Source organism: Protopterus annectens, chromosome 3.part1 (genome assembly GCF_019279795.1).
Source record: "Protopterus annectens isolate FY-2018-M chromosome 3.part1, PAN1.0, whole genome shotgun sequence".
Taxonomy (NCBI): domain Eukaryota; kingdom Metazoa; phylum Chordata; order Ceratodontiformes; family Protopteridae; genus Protopterus; species Protopterus annectens.
In genome coordinates this window covers 296,645,403-296,667,749 of record NC_056732.1, presented here as the reverse complement: position 1 = coordinate 296,667,749, position 22,347 = coordinate 296,645,403, and the positions used below count along the sequence as shown (strand labels likewise).

At 42.6% G+C, this 22,347-nt stretch overlaps 1 protein-coding gene across 1 annotated transcript in view; it reads left to right on the top strand.

Annotated features, from left to right (window-relative positions):
• Positions 1-22,347, top strand: part of LOC122797661 (leucine-rich repeat serine/threonine-protein kinase 2-like) — a 485,842-nt gene that overhangs the window by 275,659 nt on the left and 187,836 nt on the right. Inside the window, exon 5 of the mRNA XM_044066201.1 lies at positions 5,682-5,813. Within this exon, the coding sequence (XP_043922136.1) occupies positions 5,682-5,813 (132 nt within the window). The remainder of the gene's footprint in view (positions 1-5,681; positions 5,814-22,347) is intronic.

The window sequence follows — 22,347 nt, the reverse complement described above, 5'->3', positions numbered from 1 at the left end:
TAAGCAGACTATGAGCAGGAAATTCAACAAATGATAGACTGGAATGCAAAACTGAAGACACATGGCATGAAACTGAGTTCAGACAAAATGCCCGTCATGGCAGTAAGTGGAAGAAATTAGAAGAAGCTGAAAACTGAGATAGTAGGGAAAGTAGTGGAACAGTTTACCAGCTTCAGGTATTTGGGGCTGGTTGAGGAATAGGGAAGTATGAATGAGGAGGTCAGATCCAGAATCTGAGGAGCTGCAGCCAGCTGGCACAGAGTGGCAGGGGGAGTGTGTGACAGAAGAATGCCAAAGAAGCTGAGAAACAAGGCGTACAAAACAGTGGTGTGACTAGTGTTTCTGTATAGCACAGAATCCCAGGCAATGAAAGCACAGCTATTGACAAAGCCTGATGTGCTGGAGATGCAAGACAGGTGGTGGGGTGCACACTGTGGAAATCACGCCTTCTGCCACCATAATGCTCCCAGACATGAAAAGCTGTCCCACATCCTGATCATCTCACAGATCTCTATCCCATTGTTCTCATTCGACCTATGTTGCTCTTTCCATTTTCTGTTGTTTGATCCATCACGTTTTCCATTTATATTGGATACGTTTGTTTTCAGATTTATGTCTGTAAATATATCTTTTCTTAACCTAGCAAGGCCATTCTGCTTGAAGTTTAATTTTTGACCAGTTAAGAAAATGCCAAATTAATGGCAAATCTAAGGGTAATTAAGAGAAGAAACAGCTAGAACTTAAATTGCGTTTAGATGCCTTACTCAGTGACAGAAAAAAATCAAACTTGGCTCACTGTCATTTTCTGATGTAGCTTGACAATCTTTCAGAAGCACTGATTTCCCACCTGGTAGTGTTTAGATTCCAGAGAGACAAAGAAGTAAACATTCTGATCACACACCTATTTTTAGATACTGCAGGAACACAAACAATGAATGTTTTATGTTTTAGCTGTCCCAGAATTAAAAAAGGCAAGAAATTGAGAGTCTTGAATTCTGTATATCATCTGTCCAAATGTTGTGCACTAACTGTAAATTAGATCACATCAAATTCTATTTATAAACCAGATCAAATGAAACCAATCTGAAAAATCCACCTATCCAAATTGCTGTTTAACTTTTTTCTAGGATACCACAATGTGAACTGGCAAATAACAGTTGTAAATCAACAAACTACTAAACACTGATGTAAAAATCACCTAGTTTTATAGCTGTCCTCAGTTCTGTAGTTAAAGACGCTTTGATCATCTTTCTACAGTAGTACCTTAAATATGCCTTTAAATGAATATTAGTAATAAAGACTTCGGTCTAGAGATTTAAATTCACTTCTGAAATTAGTAACTGCAGAAGGGTTGATGTTCATCTTATTACCCTGCTGCAGTCATCACACTTGGGTTATCCTGTCGTCAGGCGGTCCCGCAGTCGGCCGGATTTCCATAGTCTTGGTCCGACGTCGGTTGCTATCGCCTCATCCCTGACGTCAGTGCGCCAGGGGTACATATATTGCAACCGACGCCATTTTCTTCAGTCTTTCTTGCTGCGCAGTGCCCGAAGCAGAAGCAGTTCCCAAGTGCCGGTCGGCCGACTCCTGAGATAATTCGAATTTCGGACCGAAGTCTTCTATAAAGCTAAGTACCCCGTTGGGGAAACTTTTCTTGCCTCAGACCGATGTCAGAAAAAGTTAACAATTCTATTTCTTGTGGGAAGCAAATACCTCATAAGGATTTTCATTCTTATTGTATTCCTTGCCTAGGCCCTGACCACGACGTCACTTCTTGTCGTTTTTGTGCTAGATTTAATAAACGTACTATTAAAAGACGATTTGATTTTGCACGACACTTTTTTGGTAGAAAATTTAACTATAACATGCCGTCGGAGCTACCGACTACCGGCGTGCACAAAAAATGCAGGGACAAGGACCGACAGCCCAGGCCTAAGCCCGATTCCGAGGCCTCGGTTGATCCGGTCTCCGGTTCTCAGGTTATCAGTGAGGCTCCGACGCAGCCTCTGACCACCGCAGTTCTGGAACCCGATACCGCTACAGATATTTTGTCGGAATGTACTAGGCCGACGCAGCCCTTTACTTCAGGCCCTACCGACGATTTACCTTCCAAGGACGTCGGTACTTCTGAAATGCCATCGGTTTCTGAAGGCGTTTTCAGACCGACGACTCTTACAGTCAAAACTTTTTCCAGGTCGAAGACTCCTCCTAAATCAAAAAAGGCTTCACTTCAGTCACCTGTTCAAGGCCCTATGCCTAAGAAACAGATGCTCAAAATGGCAGAAGATTTGATTTCTCTTATCAGGGGTTCACAGACTCCTTCTGACAAAAGGCCTAGACAAGAGGAAGAATCTGTTTCCTCTGAACAACTGTCTATTTCCTTGGATTCCTCTGGGGACCAAGACTATTCCTTCTCTCCTTATGAAGATTCTGATGCTGAGGAATCTATTCCCTCAGCTTCCCCTCCAGAAGATTGCTCTTTTGGGGAAACTTTACACACTATGAGGGAACATTTTCACTGGGAAGGTCAGGATTACTCTGATTCCAAGAAAAGGCTGAGAGAGTTTCTTTTACTCCCCCAATACAGACCTGTAGCCATCCCTCCTGTTTTGAACATTGTGGATGATGTCTACTTAGAATCCAGTTTCAACCCTGACTCTCTTCCTCCTGCCCCGGCCAAGCCTGACAGATACTACAGAGTACCTGATTCCCACAAATTCCTTTACAAAAGCCCAATAGCTGACCCATCTCCCAGGGTCCCAAGGGGGCAAAGGCTTCCATGTCTAAAAATCCAGTACCTTCTGAAAGGGATTCAAGAGCACTAGACAGATGGGGGAAAAAGGTTTACACCTCGGCCACTCTAGCTATGAGAGCACTAAACTGTCAATTTCATATGCTTAAGTATCAGCAATTTCTGATCTCTCAGTTAAAACAAAAGATAACCACCTTACCTCAACAATCTGAAATTAAAGAAGTACAGGATTTGTTGCACGCCACCGAGCAGGTGGGCAAACATACCTTACAATGTGGGTTTGATTCTTTAGAGGCCTCCTGCAGAGCAGCTGTCACTGGATCAGTTATACGTAAGCATGCCTGGTTAAAATAACAAAGTCTGCCTGATCATGTTAAAGCAAAACTATTAGATACTCCCTTACAGCAGGATGTTCTTTTTGGTGTTAAAGCAGAAGAAGTTTTAAAGAAAATGGAAGATAAGGCGAAGTCAATGCAGACAGTCAAAGATTTTCTACAAGTACAACCCCCTCGCTTCAGCAGAAACTGGCCAACAAAAACTTGGTCCTTTCCAGCCACTGACAGGCCTCAGAGGGGTAAATACTGACGCCCAAGGGGCAGAGGACAACCACAAGCTCAGTATAAGCCTCGCCAAAGCGGCACTCCAACCCAGAAGGGAGGAGAAGACAGGTCTCAACCTACCAGAAGGCAAACTCAATGACTTGCACCTCAGCTGGCCAAACAAAGCTCTTTTGTCAGCCCCCTTGGGGGGAAAACTAGCACTATTTTCAGACAACTGGCACATGGTCACAAAGGACAAATGGGTCCTAGACATAATTTTACGAGGATACAGATTCCACTTTCACACCTTGTCAATAAAAAGAGGAATGCCAAACCTGCCACAAAATCAAAGGGCAGAGGCTCAAAAACAAATTACAGCTCTCATGGCCATGAGAGCCATTCAAAGGGTACCAACTCAAGAGCAAGGCCGAGGATTTTACTCAAGACTCTTCCTTGTACCCAGGAAAGAAAATGCTTGGAGACCAATTCTGGACCTTTCTATTCTAAACACTTACTTACAAGTTCCCAAATTCAAGTTGCTAACACTACAGCAGCTACTTCCCATGTTGGGCAAGGAAGCATGGCTGGTAACGTTGGACCTCAAGGAGGCATACCTGCATGTCCCTATCAGACAAAGTTGCAGAAGATACCTCCGTTTCATTGCAGGTTCAACCCATTATCAATTCTCTGCACTGCCCTTTGGCTTATCTACTGCACCCAGAGTATTCACAAAATGCCTGGCACCAGTAATTGCATACTGCAGACAAAGAAGAATTCAAATATATCCATATCTGGACGACTGCCTCATCCAAGCAGAAAGAAAGGACATTCTCTTACAACATCTGGCTTTTGTGAAGCATCTACTAAATTGTCTGGGGTACACAGTAAACGAAAAGAAGTCAAAACTAGTACCCTCACAAAAAATGACATTCCTGCGTGCCAGCTTGGACACAATGGCCCAGAAGGCTCATCTTACACCAGACAAGCAATTACAACTGACTCAATATTTCAAGACAATGGCAACAAAGACCCAATTAACTGCAAGAAAAATTCTGCAGGCTTTGGGCTTCATGGCATTTTGCATTCTGATAATACCATTTGCGAAACTGCATATGAGGAAATTACGGTGGTACCTAAAAAGCGTATGGTCTCAACACAGCCACAGCTTGGACATAGTGATATCTCTCATTCCCTGCCTTCAACAGGAATTTCTATGGTGGGCACAGGCATGTCACCTCAACAAGGGTCTAAATGGATAGGCCATTGCATACGATTCTGCTATACCCATCATGGGAAACCAGTTCCTCCTACCATTAGATCCCACTCTGCCAGGGCAAAAGCTACCTCTACTGCCTTTCTCAGGGGAGTTCCTACCAAGGAAATTTTAGAAGCTGCAACTTGGAGTTTTGTACACACCTTCACCAAACACTATCACTTACCTCTTTATTCTAAATCCAGGGCAGGCTTCGCCACTGCAGTTCTGCAGGGCCTCATTGCCTCCACTAACCCTCTATGATGCCTCCACCATACCTTAGCTTTGGGACTCAACCCAAATGTGATGACTGCAGCAGGGTAACACGATGAACATAGTACAGTTTTGTACCTACCATAAATGTAGATGTTCGAGTGTTCACCCTGCTGCAGTCCAGGTTACCCTCCCTCCAACCCCTCTGATCTACTGGCTAAATCTTTGCTATGCCTTTCTGATGTATTTGCTTATAGCTGAAGGAATTTTGTGATTGTACAGTGATCACACCTTTTTGGTACTAATTTGGATCACCTTTTTGGGGGCACCTGACATCTGGGGCAAGAAAAACTGAAGAAAATGGCGTCGGTTGCAATATATGTACCCCCTGGCGCACTGACGGTCAGGGAAGAGGCGACAGCAACCGACATCGGACCAAGACTTTGGAAATCCGGCTGACTGCGGGACCGCCTGACGACAGGATAACCCAAGTGTGATGACTGCAGCAGGGTGAGCATTCGAACATCTACATTTATGGTAGGTACAAAACTGTACTTTAACCGCTCTAATGCAAATCAAAATAACTAGCTGTTAAGGTACCATTCGAAATTCTAAGCCTACCAACATGTTTTTTGTAAGTAATTAACCCAGACATCAACACATGTTGTCTTTGTTTAATTAAAATTAGAAATGACAGACTTATCTTTGAAGATGGATTTATAAATCAGCCCAAAGTTTCTTCCCTTCCCTTCTTTTATTACATATTGTAATTTGTTTATATACAAAATGTTTTCTGCACTGCACAAACAACAAAAAAAAACAACTGATAAGGATATGCATGGAATACGTCATCTTGAGTAATTTCTCGTACAAACTGCTGCTTGACAAAAAGTTGTTGGGTTATGCTTTTCTGTTTTAATTCCAGATGCAATTGCACTCTTGGTGTTAGATGATGAAACTGATGTCTTCCAGATAGTAGTGGATGCTTTGAAAAGCTTTACAAATGAAGAGGTGCAAAAATATGGATGTGAAACATTACGCATTCTTCTAGAGAAAGGTTTGTACATTTCTTTCATAAAAGTAAGTATGAATGCTGAACGTCAGTTTTGTAGCAGGAACTGTATCCAGATATTTAATTTGCATTATAGTTAACAGCTGGACTAGTACATCTGCTCAGTAGGGGACAATAAGGCACATATTTAAATTGAATTTTTTTACTTTTAACATGCACGTTTAGATAATAGGATGGGTTTAGGCATGGCTGTATTTTTAAAGTTCTTAATCACAACATGTAGGCACGGATATGTGTTGTGTTTGATATTTAGTAGGAACATAATGTATGCCGGTAGAAAACAGCCACTGATGACGAACCAAAATGAATGGTGAAGTGACAAGTTTAATAACAAAAGACAAAATGACTTAACGCTTTCACCAGAAAAATACTGGCTTCTTCAGAGTCGTATATAATGTATGCCTCACTGAAGCCCATTGGCCTGGCTGTCTACAGGATTAATCTTGGCTGAAAAAAACCAAGTCATTTGATCTTTTTAACATTTTAAAGATACCTTCTTAATTCCAGCCAGTGTTTTTTAACTGGCAGCACAAAATCGATCACCATTATGTACCAGTGTAACAGAACTACTGCTTCTGAAATGAGTACTGCTTCAAGTGAATTGTTATTATTTCCTTAATAACCATTGTTAACATTTTTTTTGTCTGCTGTCGTTCACTACTCAAGATTAGATTGTTATCCCCAATTTGTAAATAATCCTCTTGGATACCTGTTAATTAGTTGATGCTAATTAGTAAGCACAGGTTTAGTTTAATACTGAATGGAAACATAGGCAGAAAATTCATAGTCTGAGAATTACATTCCTTTTCAAGGTATATTTCACTTCTCCATGGCAGAACTGTGTACCTGATCTACCACACTGTGACCACAAACCACTGTACTTTGTATGCTTTAGAAGAATGGGAGCTTGGCTCAAAAGTGTGATCCCAGAATTGGAAGAATGTGAATTTAACCCAAAAAAGTGAGACTCTAGAAATATTGCCTCCCTCCCCCTTGATAATGATCTCTTTAATACTGAAATGGTATTGTTAGCACCATAAAGTGCATGGAAAAATGATGGTTCCTATTGGAACCCATTTGCCAATGATATTCCTTTAGAATATCTTAGACTCCAGTATTTTATCATATGTATCCAGATAGTCTCCTCCAATTTAATGGCACTGTCCTTTCATAGATTGGCCATTCACTGCCCAAGAGTGTCCTTGACATACTGTTTAACTTGGCAGACACCAATCACCAATGCGAGCATGTGCATGCACATATGCGCACATGTACAGGTGCACGCACCTTCCACCCACACTCAGATGCACAGACACACACACACAAACAGGCATGCACAGCAATTTGTCTACAGTAATTGCATTACTGCAAGACACAACTGGTTAGGTTTTTTTTATGTTTAACAATGATTGTGCAGGTGGTATTGTACTTTTAAGACATGATAAAACTATGTACATGTATCCTGCCACCCCTGCAGACACGCACACACACTGCTCATGACTGACTTTTAGCTCTTCCACTGCCAGATCCTGATGTTTACATCCATGGAGGTCTTTGTGCATTGCTGAGCCTTTGGTGTTACACACTCTAGGAGGGTCTACATTTTGGAAGAGCTCTGCACAAGGGATGGCCCAATGTTTCTATGCCGGTTCCAAGGTTGTGAGTTGCTACACATTTCCCAATGGGATGAGCCTATTGGGGAGCTGTCATACTGCAGCTGTGCAATGGGCTTTTCTCTTTTAAGCCCTAATTCCAAGCTCATGTGCTGGGATTATGTCACCAGAGGACCCCTACAATAGTATCATGAGGGGACACATCCCCATCTGCATGGTGAAATGTCTCTCTGTTCCTCTCCCTGTACTGCATCACTGGTAACTGGCACGCTGTTCGTGCCCCTAGCAAGTCCCCATGCCATCCCACGGGAATAGGTGAACAGACACTACCACATCATTCTATTTCCTTCTTGCCTGCTCTGATAGGTGCCCAAACCATTATTTGAATTCGGATCCCCTAGGGGTGTAGTCAGGGTGGAGCTGCCTGTGCTGCTGCTGCATTCCTACTGCAATATGGCAAGTCTGACAGTCTTCTGCTAGAGATGAATGCATTCCTCTTGTAACCACCATGACCAGCCTGTAGCATAATTAAAATTAATTTTCAAGAAGGCCTTTGGGTTGTGTGGATTGTAAAATGGTGGTTTTGCTTGGCTAAGCAGTAAGTGTACTACCAGGAATGTGTAACTCCTAGGTAGGTAGATATAATGGAAACATTTTTCTGTTATTTGGGGAGTGTCTGGGTATGAAATGTGGTATCATGTATGGAAATGGTCAGTTTGGGAAGTAATCTGAAAGAAAACATTCTCTTCAGGAAAGAGAGGCTGTATTTAAGGTGGGCATTGTCCCTGATGCTTTTCATGCAACAGTACGGCAGGTTATATTAGTTTGGCTGGGATAGGAATGGGTATAGAAGTCATAGGTGTTATATACGTGTATTGTATTAATGTACAGTCATTGTGAAAGCCACAAGACAGATGTCACTGTGAAAATGCTGTTTGTAGGAGTTTCATCAAATAAAGGGAAATTCATTTTTCCCTAGGATGTAGAACTTTTGTTTATTTTTTTATAGTAAGGGAGAGTAGAAAGCATAGGGACAAATTCCCTTATATATTAGGTATGTGTATTCTCAATAAAATAATGGTTTGAATTTTTTTCATATTCTTTATTTATTTGTTTCACATTTAGTAATTGAGTAATTACACTGGTCTTTGGACCCTTTTTCAAGTATGACCTGGGTCATGATGGTTGATAGCAACACCAGAAATGCAGCATTTGAGCACAGCAGAGTAACAATAGTAGAAATTTACAAATCGTGCATCCCGAAGAAAGATGTTCAACCCCAAGGCACCTAACGCACCGGGTGTGGCCATCCGCCGGTGAGAGCTTAAGGCCACACTCGGTACATTTTGAAAAGATGGCTTTAGGGGCCTCCGACATATTGAACGTAAACCACACTCACTAGGCCCCTAACACACCACAAACACACACTACGGACCAGCGAGGGTAGGGAGGAAAAAATGTTAACAAAAATAGATATTTAAGAGGGAACCTACACAAAATCACACAAGAAAGTACAAAAATGTTTAGATTTTTATCACAAAAACCTTCCGAATTACCAGGAGCTCAAAATCCAGCTTGTTGGCTTGAAGTGCGGCAAACTAGATCTGAGGTCAGTTAGGGCTGGCAGGGGATTATGGGTAAAGGGAAGAGCTAGGAGCTCGGATCTATGCTGTAGTATAAGTTGCTGGCTCGGATCCGAGATCAGATCCGTATCCCAAAGGTTGCTGACAAATGAAGTTCCTACTTCAGATCTAAATTTACATTCTTATATGCTGTAGCCATGTAAACAGGTCAGATAAAACATATATTTGAAATCTTTGGAAGTGTAATACATTTACAACCATATTACATGTATATGGTTCCATATATGCAAAAAAAGAGGTAGAGAGTAAATAATCTAGTGAAACTAAACTACATATTAAGCAAAACTAATGATATTTATAGGCCTGTAGTAAGATATAGGAAAATAGCATCAGAGTTGGAGTTTTTAGCTATGATGTTTCCATAATTGTCAAAGGAATGACATTGTTTTATTTCATTAAGGTGTTTTTTAAGGGGTTTGAGAAAATCAGTTGATGTGGATAAGCTTCTGATTTCTTGGAGGATTATTTTTTTTGTATATTGAGACTACTCTGGCAAATGCTTTTTCAGCTTTAGTCATACTATGTCAGTGTATGGCTAATAGATTATCTACTGCATAGCTCTGTGAAAAGGAAGAATCCCCGAAGCAGAGGAAGTTGCCTAGTGACGGACAGGAGCTGTCATTTAGGAACTTGTATGAAAAAGTATTTAATAGGAAAGTGGCCCTGTGTTGTACTGGAAACCATTGAGATTTATTGACTCAAGTCTTGTGGCATTTGCTGTTATATAACCATAATATTGTCATGTCATATTAAAGCCTTCTTTAGAGGTTGGTTAGTGATTACTTTCATTGTTGAGGCTGTTAGTATACTGTGTTTTAGATACATGCTAAACATCTATAAAATGTGCAATGGCTGTTTCAGAAACTAGTGATGATGTCCTTAGGGATAGTGTTCCCTGAAAAAAAAACAGTGAAGAATGATGTATGATGCAACTATGCAGAATATAAAGATGCTATCGAGGACAAAAAAAGGTTCATGTTGGGAGTTTTTTGAAGAAACTGGGTTCAAGAACATGTTATGAAATGGATTCTGTTAGGAGTAAAATAGGAAAGGTGTGAGAGAGTATTTTATGCACCAACAATGCATGATATTCTTGCCACAATCTAGAAAAACCCTATTAAGAAGTAATTTTGGGGACAGTGGTAGGAATAAGCAAGGTAAACATGCAGCCTAAGAGATATAAGGGCAGCATGTATAAAGCCATATTTGTTGAAAGTACCATATATTCCTTTTACAGGACCATCTCTGAACTCCTGTCCAGACCCCATTTTCCATAGCTGTTGATCTGCTCACTCACCAGTTGTATAAATTACACCTACACTGCATAGCTTTTAAAAACTCTTGTTTCAGTTTGTTAGTGTACCAGAATGTGGCAGTCTATTAGGTGCTGTGTTCAGTGACAGGATATTTGACTTTATTGAATATATTCTTGTCTTGTTCTTGCTGCTGTCATCTGCTGGTATCAGAAACTAATTTTGTGCAGTATACCCAGAGTATGCTGCAGTTTACCAAAATCCCAATCTGATATCCCTAGCCACATCCCCAAACATGCAAGTTTTATTTATGGCACCATAAGTTGTGCTGTTAAATATTTGTAATTCCTAATGATATCAGGGCTAGTAGCAACCCGTCTGTTGCAGATGGAACATTAATGTAATATCAACGTGGTTGAACACAGACCAGCTGCAAAACCTCTGTTAAACATAAAATACTAATTTCTGCAGCTTACACCATATCCCAGGTACACAATAACTATCTGCCTCCTGTAGCAATGCCATCACTGTAGACTGGTTTCTTTAAATATCGCAAAGTAACCTTTGATTTTTCATAACTTTTCAGTGCAGATCTTAAAGGCAATAGACTTCACTTTGTTTGACGTTCTTTATAGGCAGCTTTATCCCACTGAACTCCTTATAGCAACTTTTATGTTTGCTCTCTTTCCAAATGACCATCTCATAGGTGCACATGGATTTAAACTGACTGAGGTGGCCCCAGACACCACTACTCTAAACAGGATTTGTCACCAGATGACTACAGCACTTTGTATTCATTCATACCTGTCTGTTCCACACCTGGCTTAAAACTTTAAGATTGCATTCCTGATGATGGAGTATCCTGATGAATTTTTCCAAACACAGCCATTTGTGGCACAGTTTCTTTGGACACCCACTACATGTATACCTGTAGTCTGAAGGAAGAATTGAACAGAAGCTACATGGGACTTATTTCCACCTGTACTACCTCCTTCCCTCCTAAGTTCTACCTTACCTGACTCATTTTTTGTTGGATATTGAATCGCACTTTCAGAGAGCACCAGTTGTTCATTCGTGAGCACTACAGAATCCTGAAAGCCTAAAATCCTGAAGACCAAAATCTCGAAAGTTCAAAATACTGAAAACTCAAAATACTGAAACAGTTACTATATTCCAGCACAAGTGCATACAGAAACATATTACCTTCAACTATATGCAGGGGGCAAGCCCCCCTGCACCCCAAATGTGGAGTGCTGTACCCCCCACACCCCCTGCTACTTAAATATACCAACTCCAAGATTCGACTTCACTACACTAAGTACAATCTCGGAGTTGATATATTTAAGTATGAGGGGGTGTTCAGGGGGGCTTGCCCCCTGCTTATACTTGGAGAAGAGTAATATAGTTTGTGTTTTATTTGTTTCTGTATGTACTTGTGCTGGAATATAGTAAGTGTTGCTATCCTGTGTGTTTTCAGTATTTTGACTTTTCAGTATTTTGATTTTCAGTATTTTGATTTTCAGTATTTTGAACTTTCGAGATTTTGGTCTCAGGATTTTGGGCTTTCAGGATTCTGTAGCGCTTCCGTTCATTCATATTTAGAGATGAGTGCTCTACTTTGTTGATGTTTCTGTAATAGCTCCTTCTCTTTTAATATTCAGAAATAAACACTGCAGCGTAATGTCATGCCAGGTACTTCAAACTCCCATCCATTTCAATAGTTTGGAAGCTTTTAGGGTTTATTTAAACTAATTGACAATGCATTCGAAGTTTACTATGCTTATGGTCTTACTTCCATTAATATTTTAGATTTAGAAATATGTAAAGCCCAGGGCAAGTTGGTAACTAAATTTAAGAAGTCAGTGCATAGGAGATTACTAGGCTATCGACCCAGAGGTAATATTAAGCCCAGCCGTTTCATCCCAATGTAATACCATAGAAATGCTAGTCAGTACACAAGATTGCATTTTGTGATGACAGCTCATGTCCAGGAGGGTTGTGCACTCTATCCCCAGTAAGAATTTACGGTGGCCCATCCACTCATCCAGGTTCCTCTTGAATGGTGTCATAGAGGTGCTCTGTTTCACATGAATTGGTAGCCTGTTCCAAAGACACTGCAGTTGGGAGATAAGTCTGTCCCTCAGGCATGTCCTATTTAAGTCACAGGCTATATTTAGGTCCCTGAAATGGGTAGACCTAGTCCTGTTTATTTATGGATATGCACCAAGTTCATTAAGTTTGGGTCATAGATTGCTCTGTAGGCCAGGCATAAGTCTTCCCTAAGAAGTCTGTATGATACGGAGGATAGTGACTGGGACTTTAGTCAGTCTGTGTAAGGCACATGCTGGAGTCCCTTAATCTTCTTTGTTAGAAACCTCTGAGGTTGCTTTAATTGCTGCAGGTGCGTAGTACTGTACATGCCAGATGGGGCTGTATACTTAATTGTGGGCCAGTTAAGTGCTGAGTACAGGGAGGTTATGACTTCTTTTGCTCTCAAGGCGATACCTTTACTAATCAAGTGTGCTATGTAGAAAGCTTTCCTTATTACAGTAGACACATGGTGGTCGAAGTTAAGGTTACAGTCAACTTGCGATCCCAGGTCCCCTATGACGTCTTGGGTACTTATTATTGTTAATTTGATAGTGTGAAGGATCAATGTTTATGCCAAAGGGAATGATGATGCATTTCTTTGCATTCAGTTTGAGACCATGGCTAATACAACAGTCACTGGTCTGCGCGAGACCCTCCTGGAGTATACTGACATCATTTGGGGATTCAGTTATTGCACCTAATTTGCAGTTGTCTGCAAACTTGGTCAGCCACAACCCCTTACTTTTGACTTGAACTTCTGAGAAGTATATACCAAACAGTAGGGGGTCCAGCACTGACCCTTGTGGCATCCCACTGGTGACAGGTCTGCTGGTTGATGTGGAGTCACCGACTTTGATAGCATGTGTCCGGTTTGTGAACCAGTTGGCAATCTATCTTACAATGAAGGGTTTTACTTTCTTTTTGCTAAGTTTATCGGTAATGCCTAAATGTGGTGATGTGTCAAAAGCTTTTGCCAGGTCAGGGTACGCTGTGTGCAAAGATTTGCCCTTATCAATGGCCTTGATCATATTTTCAAAGAAATCCACCAGATTTAACAGTCAGGACGAAACTGAATAGGGTAACATCCAAGGTTTGGAGGTCACCTATGTCTTTATTTATTTGGTCCATAATGATACGTCCATGGCCTTACAGATGAGGCTGGTCAGGCTTACAGGTCTGTAATTCCCTGGGTCTGTTGCTAGGCCACCTTTGTGGAGGGGAGGGGAGTAACTGTTGCTGTTCTTCTTTCTGCAGGAACAAAGCCTGTGGTTAGGCTATGATTGAAAAGAGTACTTAGTGATGATGCTAGTTCATGTTTTAGCCTGTTTAGGAGACAGCTTGGGATGATGTCTGCTCCTATAGGGGTTGTGTTTTTTGCCTTAGACAAGGCTTTGAGGACCTTCTGTTTAGATATGTAGGGTGGAGGGGGAGTTTGGGGGAAGGTTTGTTGTAAATTAGGAAGGGTATAAAGGAGTGACGTTTTCATCAAACCTATCCGCTAGCAGGTTTGCTATCTCTGTGGGGTCAGTGTGTGTGAGATACAGTTGTCCACTAGTTCTGCACATTCTTGGATCCTACCATTTAGGTTATGTATGTAGCTGTAAAAGTCCTTATGGTTATCTTTGGCTGTACTTGCTGAAGTTTCTCTCAAAGGAGCCCTTGGAAGATTTGACAAGTTGTCTTATTTTCCTGTCAAGGCTAAGCAAGGTGCTTTGCCTTTGTTTTCTTGGACAGCAACTTCATGTGTTTATTGTAAAGTTTGTTGATTATGGGTGTCCACCATGGCAGCTTGTTTTTTACTTGTGGTTCTGGCTTTGATTCTTTCTGGTATGGCTGAGATTATACTCTTATGCGTCTGATTGTAGAGGCCTTTAGTGCAAGCTTTGGCATAATGAGCACTTCCAGCTTGGGGTGGGGCTTGGAATGCATTTATACTTTCACCTAGGAGGATATAGTTTGCCTTGGTAAAGTTTTTTAGTCTGAGTTCACCCTTTGTGAGTTCTAGTGTTAGTGCCAGCTCAGAGGTGAGTGATTTGTGGTCAGTATTAACTAATGAGGATCCAACAGTTGCAGCAATGCTTGTGTTTGACATGTTGGTGAGGACCAGATCCAGAATGTTCGTTTCCCCCTGTTGGGGTATGGACAGTTTGTTCTATGGCATTTGAATTAACAAAGTCAAGGAACTTTTGTGCTAGCGAGTTAGAGCTAGCATAGGTTTCCCAGTTTATAGTGGGATAATTGAAATCCCCCATAGCTAGTGTGTTCAGTAAAATTTGAATTGTCTCCAGTTTGGTCAAGGAGGCTTCATGGGCATCATGACCCATGGAGGGGAATCTATGTCTGGCTGTGACTTGAATGGGGGGTCTTACCCACTGTAACCCTGGACCTGGAGTAACTCCATGGAGTTGTCCAGTGTAACTAGACAGGAATTGAATGTATCTCTAATATAGATTGAAACACCACCTCCTTAGGTTTTCACACATTCATTTTGTGGTCTAAAGGTGTGTAAGGCATTGTAGCCTTGCAAGGCTGAGGTCTTCTCTGAGGCCTTGAACCAGATTTCTGTGACTGCACAGACAATTACATCATCTAGTGATAGAAGTGCTTCCAGGGAGTGCAGTTTTTGGTTTAAACTTGTAGCATTTAAAAGCATGACCCTTATTTTGTTCTGATTGGTAAATTCCACGTCAGTAGTGTTGTTTTTGAGACCTTGCCTAGAAAGGGCACTATGGGGGACACGAGCCTTTGCCAGCAGCTAAAAGCCTAGAGGTGTCAGGTGCAAACCATCTCTGCCAAAGCAGCAAAGTTTGTCGACCATGGCTTCTCAAGCTGACAGGAACTGGATCCCCTTTGAATGACACCAAAAACTAAGCCAATTATTGAAATCATTCACTTTTTTGTTTATACTGCGGCATCATTCTAGGTGTGGGTAGTGTGCTGCTCAAAGCTAGGGACATACCTGCCTGGGACGCAGTGGATATTTGAGTTATGGAAATGAGCACTCCATGAATTTAAAAAAAATATTGATGTTCTATAGTCCTATCTCACCTTCATTCTTACATACGGGTTCGGAGCCAATCCTCGGCTCCAACTCGGCCGATTACAAAGCTCATAGTCTCTTAGTTGGCTCATAGCAAGGTAGGTATCCCATGGTGCACTAGTAAGAATCCCCAGATCTCGTTTGCCACGTCTACGAGTTCAGAAGTGCTTCTTGCTTGGCCGTGGCTAAGTAGCATATTTTTCATTATTATTGTAGTTCATAGGTAGTTTATAGCAGTGTGTTTTGCTAATTTTTCGTAGTTAGTGTTGAGAACTTGTTGGCCGTTCTAGGCCCGTTTTTGTTCTCTGTGTGGTATCCTTCTGTGTACTAGTTTTTTGACATAATTCCTATTGGTGTAGGTCCACGTTTGGGTTAGGACCTTGTTTTTTTCTAGTTTTCAGTGGCATAGTATATTGTGTGCAGTGTCGTTTCTATTATTAACTAGTTTTTTGCCTGCTGTTTAAGATTTACTATTTGTGGTATTTTCTGATTTAGAATGAAAAAAACACAGCCCAGCAGTTCAGGACCCGTAATTAGCAGCTACTTAATCCAACTTGTTCCAACCAAGGTGAAACTACTGGCAACGGCCGAAAGGTCTTTGAAACAAACAAGGTCTTTATTGAAACAAAATTACTCCAAGCGCTTTCACCCATATATTGTCGGGCTTTTTCAAGGAAAATCACTCAGCAACATTGTGCACATCAGCAAACAGAATTCAATTTCTGAAGAGCTCTTGTGTCTTGGTGGGAGACTAGTAACTTAAATAAAATTACTAGTCTCCCACCAAGACACAAGTGCTCTTCAGAAATTGAATTCTGTTTGCTGATGCGCACAATGTTGCTGAGTGATTTTCCTTGAAAAAGCCCGACAATATATGGGTGAAAGCGCTTGGAGTAATTTTGTTTCAATAAAGACTGTTTGTTTCAAAGACCTTTCGGCCGTTGCCAGTAATTTCACCTTGGTTGGAACAAGTTGGATTAAGTAGCTGCTAATTACGGGTCCTGAACTGCTGGGCTGTGTTTTTTTCATTTTCTGACTTAGCTTCTTTCCTGTTTCCACAGCTACGTCCGTTTAAGTTAGAGGAACTAGTCCTCTGTTTAACTTTCTGACTTTTTTCCTCAACAGGACTAGGCCCGTTTAAGTTAGAGGACCTAGTCCTCTGTTGTTTCTCCTCTGTGTGCGAGTTAGTCTAGCGGGGCTAGGCCCATTTAAGTTAGAGGACCTAGTCCTCTGTTGTTTTTCTGTGTAGCTTTTTAAAGGGTGAGGCCCGTTTAAGTTAGAGGATCTTGTCCTCTCTTCTGTTTCATAGAACTTCCTTTTGTAGTCATGCCAAAGGAATCCAAAGATCATAAACCTTTGGGTTTTAAAAAGTGCTCCCAAAAAATGTCGATTACTGATGGGCACAGTAATTGCGTTTAATGCCTCAGAGCCATTCACCTACAGGAAACTTGTTCTTTCTGTCACTCTTTCAGCTCCAGAGTTCTCCAGGAAAGAAAGAACAAATTAATACTGAAAGGTCTCCTTAAGCCTTTCTTCGGGAAGGACTTAGCCAGCTCTTCCTCATCCTCTAAGTCTCACTCATCAAAGAAAGAGAAGGTCAGGTTGACGAAGAGACATTCTCCTGCTCTGACTATATCGTCTGAACCTCCTCAGAAAACTTTAAAATTGGATAAGCCTTCAACCTCTTTGACTCCACTGTCCTCGGAGCCGGTCAAGGTTATCGATGTTGACACTGCAGTGTTGACAAGTCTTTCGGAGCCGACTACTGAGAAATTGCATCTGAGCCGGTCTAGAGAGCTTTTGCCGGTCTCCCCAACTTTACGATCTCCCATTTTACAGAGATCTAGGTCACCTACTGTGCTATCCAGATCCTCTAAGAGCCTTTTGGAAGAGGATATAGAGAGAGTCATTCTTAGATTTTTGAAGTTGTCTGCTTTACCCCAAATTGTTGCTAGCTCCAGCCTAATCACTCCTGGAGCCATCTAAGACCATTATCCCTGTTGTGGTTCCTCCTCTGAGCTGTGTTGGTCCTTTGGAGCCGGAGATTTTGGTGCCGCTTGTTGTAGAACCTTCGGTTCTGGCTTTCCTTGTGGCTGTCTCCGAACCGAGTTCTGCACCGACAACTTCGGCGCCGTCCTTGGTGTCTAGGAGCGGAAGCTCACTAGTCGGCCCCGACAGGGACACTTGGACCCGAACCTCTAGGTGCGTCGGCTAGTTTGAACACTGACCCTACATCCATCTTGGAACCGATCACTTTGGAGCAGAGGGCTACCTCCGTTTCCTCGAAACCGGGGTTGTCCTCTGAGCCAGAGAGGTCGGCATTCGAGATGATGAGCGTGCTGTCTCAGTCATTAGCTCCGCACAAGGGTACCAATACTCTTCCTCCTCAAACACCAACCTCTGTCTTAGCATCATCTCTCTCTCTCTCTCTCTCGACAGCAGAGATCCGCAGCCTCAGGAGCCCCCGTTGGGTGGCCCCCAGTCTTCCAAGACCTCCCCAGAATACCCTTCTGAGGAGCCCCCTCAGAAGAGGACATGCAAGAGGAAGCATGTAGACTCCCCGGATGGCTCCATTACCTCAGACACTGACCTCGAGGAGTCATATGGGCCCCTCAGGGCATCCTCTGATGATATCTCCTTTGTAGATGTCTTAGAGATCCTGAAGCAGAGAGACAGCTGGCCTACTGTCACCCCTTCTGATGAGGAGTCGGTGTACCTGAAGTCTTTCGGGTCTCAACCTTCAGCCTCTTGGGTGTCTCCATCTTTTGATGAACTCCTGGACCTAGTTAGTCGGAAGATGTGGGAAACTCCTGATGCCATGGAACCAATCCCCGGAAGACCCAACAAATTTCTCTCGGCCTCTAAAGAGAAAGAATTCTTGACCAAAGGAGTACCTGTAGATGCCATGGTGGTGGAGGTGGCCACTAAGAAGGAACTAGCGGAGACTTCTACTTCTGCCCATCCACCGAACAAGGAGTATTGAATGATGGCTAGATATGGGCAGCATATCTTCTCTTCAGTGGCTTTTACTCTCAGATCGCTGAACTATCTCACACATTTTACTAGGCTTCAGAGAGATCTCTTAAAGGAGCTAGGAGATACTCTCCAAGGTACAGCAACTGAAGGAGTCTCTGACAAAGTTACTGCTCAGTTGTCCACCTTAAACTCCATTGCTAACCCCTCCATGAGGCTGATCTATGCCGCAGAAAGAGCGAGTAGGGTAGTGGGTTCAGGAGTTTCCCTTAGGAGACACTCCTGGATGCATTTATGTAATTTTGTGGAGCCCTTCAAATCTAGTTTTACCAATGCCCCCCCTTGATGGTTCTTCTTTGTTTGGGCCAGAGGTAAAAGATACACTCACCAGGTGCGAACAGGAAGGGAAAACTCTCTCTGCCGTGGGAGTACGTTTTACCATCCCTTCTAGACCATATCCTAAGGGTCAGAGAGGTGGGAAAATGTGGTTCAAGAAGTCCCAGAGATTTTTCCCGGATGCACAGGGTGATTCTCCTTCAGAGGCAGGGGAGGAGGAGCTAATGGTAGACATCGCCCTAGAGGTGGGGGGGGTGTCCACAAAACCAGGGTGGCCGCGATTCTTTTTGCAACCGTCCCTATTAGCGCTCTTGATGTGGGGCCCAGCTGCGCTTTTCTGGAGCCAGTCGGGGGTCACTTATCTTTATATCCAGAAGCCTGGCTCAACATCACACAAGACAAGTGGGTACAAAGAATAATCACCAGAGGATACTCCGTACCCTTCTTTCTTCCACCCCACACCCCCAAGAAGATCCCAGATGTTCCACCCAGTCACAGGGATCAAGCAACTATAGAAGTTCAAAAGTTGCTTTCAAAGAGAGTCATCCAAACTGTCCCTGCAGACCAATAGGATTCAGATCTTACCCCAGATTCTTTTTAGTGCCAAAATGAACAGGGGACCGGAGGCCTATTTTGGACCTCAATAAACTAAACAAATCCGTAAAGAAGGCAAAGTTCTGAATGGTAATACTGCAGTCTATACTCTCTCTGTTAGGGAAAGACAATTGGATGTGCTCCGTAGAACTCCAAGATGCATACTACCACATAAAAATGGACAGAGCATCTATGCTTCCGGCTGGGAGCCAGTCATTGCCAATTTCGTGCTCTGCCCTTTGGTCTCACCACAACCCCCAGAGTGTTCACCAAATGCATGGCAGTAGTGACAGCTCACTTGAGACATCTTGGATTCCAAATGCTACCATACCTGGACGACTGGCTCTTGACCGCCACCACCAGGCACCTACTTCTACAAGCCAGGGATACAACCATCCAGTTCTGTACCCAGCTAGGAATTAAGATAAATTGGGAAAAGTCTGCCTTGTCGCCCTCTCAATTTGTGACTTTTTTAGGTGCAGAAATAGACACAGTCGCCATGATGGCTTGTCTCCCTGCAGACAGAATTCAAAACCTCAGGCAACAGATATACAGCTTACTTCCTCTACAAAAAGTCAAGGCAAATACAGTGCTGAAACTCTTAGGGACCATGGTTTCTACCAAAAATCTAGTTCCAATAGCCAGATTGCACATGCAAATTCCTCAATGGCTGTTTTTTCCCCAGTGGTCCCTTCAACAGTTGCCTCTATCTCATCATATTCTCATAACGGAGTCTTGCAAAAAGGACCTTCGTTGGTGGATTCAGCCTGATCAGCTGACAGCAGGAACATCCTTCCTCCCGTGCCAACCTGTTGCTACTGTGATCACGGATGCTTCCCTGATAGGGTGTGGGGGGGGGGGCATTATCTAGGTAGGACTGTCCAAGGCACATGGCAAGTTCACGAGGCTCACTTGCATATCAGTATCCTAGAGATGAGAGCAGTGCTTCTAGCATTGCAAGCACTTCATGACTTTCTTCCTTTAGGGACGATAGCAATCCATTTCGACAATATGTCAGTGGTATGGTATCTAAACAAGCAAGGAGGAACCAAATCTTACCCCCTTTGTCGAGAAGCTCTTTGTGTTTGGCAGTGGGCGATATCTTCCCAGCATTTTCTAGTAGCAACGCACATCCCTGGGACAGCCAATGTGATAGCTGACAAACTGAGCAGGGCAATCTTGATGCTTCACGAGTAGTCTCTGAACCAGAAGGTAGCGGAACAGATTTTCTGCAAATGCGATCAGCGTTGCTGCGATCTTTTTGCCAGCCCGATCAACGCCAAATGCAGCAGATTCTTCTCCTTTATCCCCACTCCGGGGGAGTCACCGAGAGACGCACTTGTTCACGATTGGCTTCCGGGACTTCTTTATGCATTTCCCCCCTTTCCACTCATATCGGAAGGGATCCAGAAAGCAAAGTTCTTGGGAAGCAAAATGATACTGATCACTCCTTACTGGCCTTGTCAGATTTGTTTCCCCTTTCTCAGGCCTCATCTCCTAGACGATCCATGGACTCTGGACCCAGTTCCAAACCTCTTGACACACGTCGGGCTCCCTTCACCCCTGCATCCACACCCTCAACTTGACAGCGTGGCTACTCCACTTCCATCTCTAGTCAGGCTTCATGATTTTTCACCTGCAGTGACCCATATCCTTACGTCTTCCCACAAACCTTCCACTAGGAAGTTATACGCTAGCAAATGGAGAAGGTTTTCTATCTGGGCAAAAGAGAAAAATGTAGATCCTTACACAGCATCCATTCCTTTGGTGTTAGAATTTCTAACTGAACTTTTCCATCAGGGATCAGCTGCTGCTACAATTAGAGTTCAACTGGCAGCAGTATCAAATTTTCATTTGGGACAACATGAGCCTAATCTGATGGCTCGCAGATTATGTAAATCCTTCCTTAAAGGCGCTACCTTGCTGAGACTTCCTTTTCAAGAACCTCTACCTCCTTGGGATCTAAATTTCGTTCTGTCCAAACTCACTTCTCCACCTTTTGAACCCGCACATTCGTGTGAATTGAAGTTTCTGTCTTGAAAGACCATTTTTCTAGTAGCTATCACATCTGCTAGATGGGTATCAAGAGTTGCAAGCACTGTCAATCAAACCTTCTTATTTGATTTTTTTTATAAAGACAGGGTTTCCCTTCGTACAAATCCTTCCTTCATTCCTAAAATTTGCTGTCAAGCTAATTTGAACCAAACTATCGAACTGCCTGTATTTTTTCCTAATCATTCTAATAGTGCAGAATATAAATTTCATCAACTTGATGTTCATAGACAGTTACGGTTCTATCTACATAGAACACAGGAACTTAGAAAATCAGACCAATTGTTTGTGTCCTTTTCTGAAACTAGATTAGGTCTGCCAGTCTCTAAAGTGACTCTATCTAATTGGATTTCCAACTGTATATCCTTTATCTACCCCACCAATGGAAACAACCTTCCATTTAAGATTAAGGCTCATTCCACAAGATCCCTGTCCACATCTGCTGCTTTTCAAGCCAGAGTTCCAGTTGATAGTATTTGTGCAGCAGCAACTTGGGCTACCCCTCATACCTTTAATACTCATTACAAATTGGATTTGACCTCCAGGGGTAGAGCCTCCTTTGGTTCCATGGTGCTTAGGAGTATATTCCTGTGAGCCACATGAGAAAAAGGTGCTAGGGACACTGTCCCATATGTAAGAATGAAGGCAAAATAGGACTACAGAACATAAAGAAGTTGTGTACTCACCATAACGTTCCATGTTTGAAGTCCATCTCGCCCTTCATTCTTACGAACCCACCCACCTGCCCCCATCCTGGGAGGATCTGGAGACAGGATAGTATTGCCTTTGGTAGGGTTGACACTTTTCATTATTGTTGTTCCTTCTGGATTACTTTTTTTTATCACTCTTATAGTTAGCAGCAAACAAGATCTGGGGATTCTTACTAGTGCACCATGGGATACCCACCTTGCCATGAGCCATCTA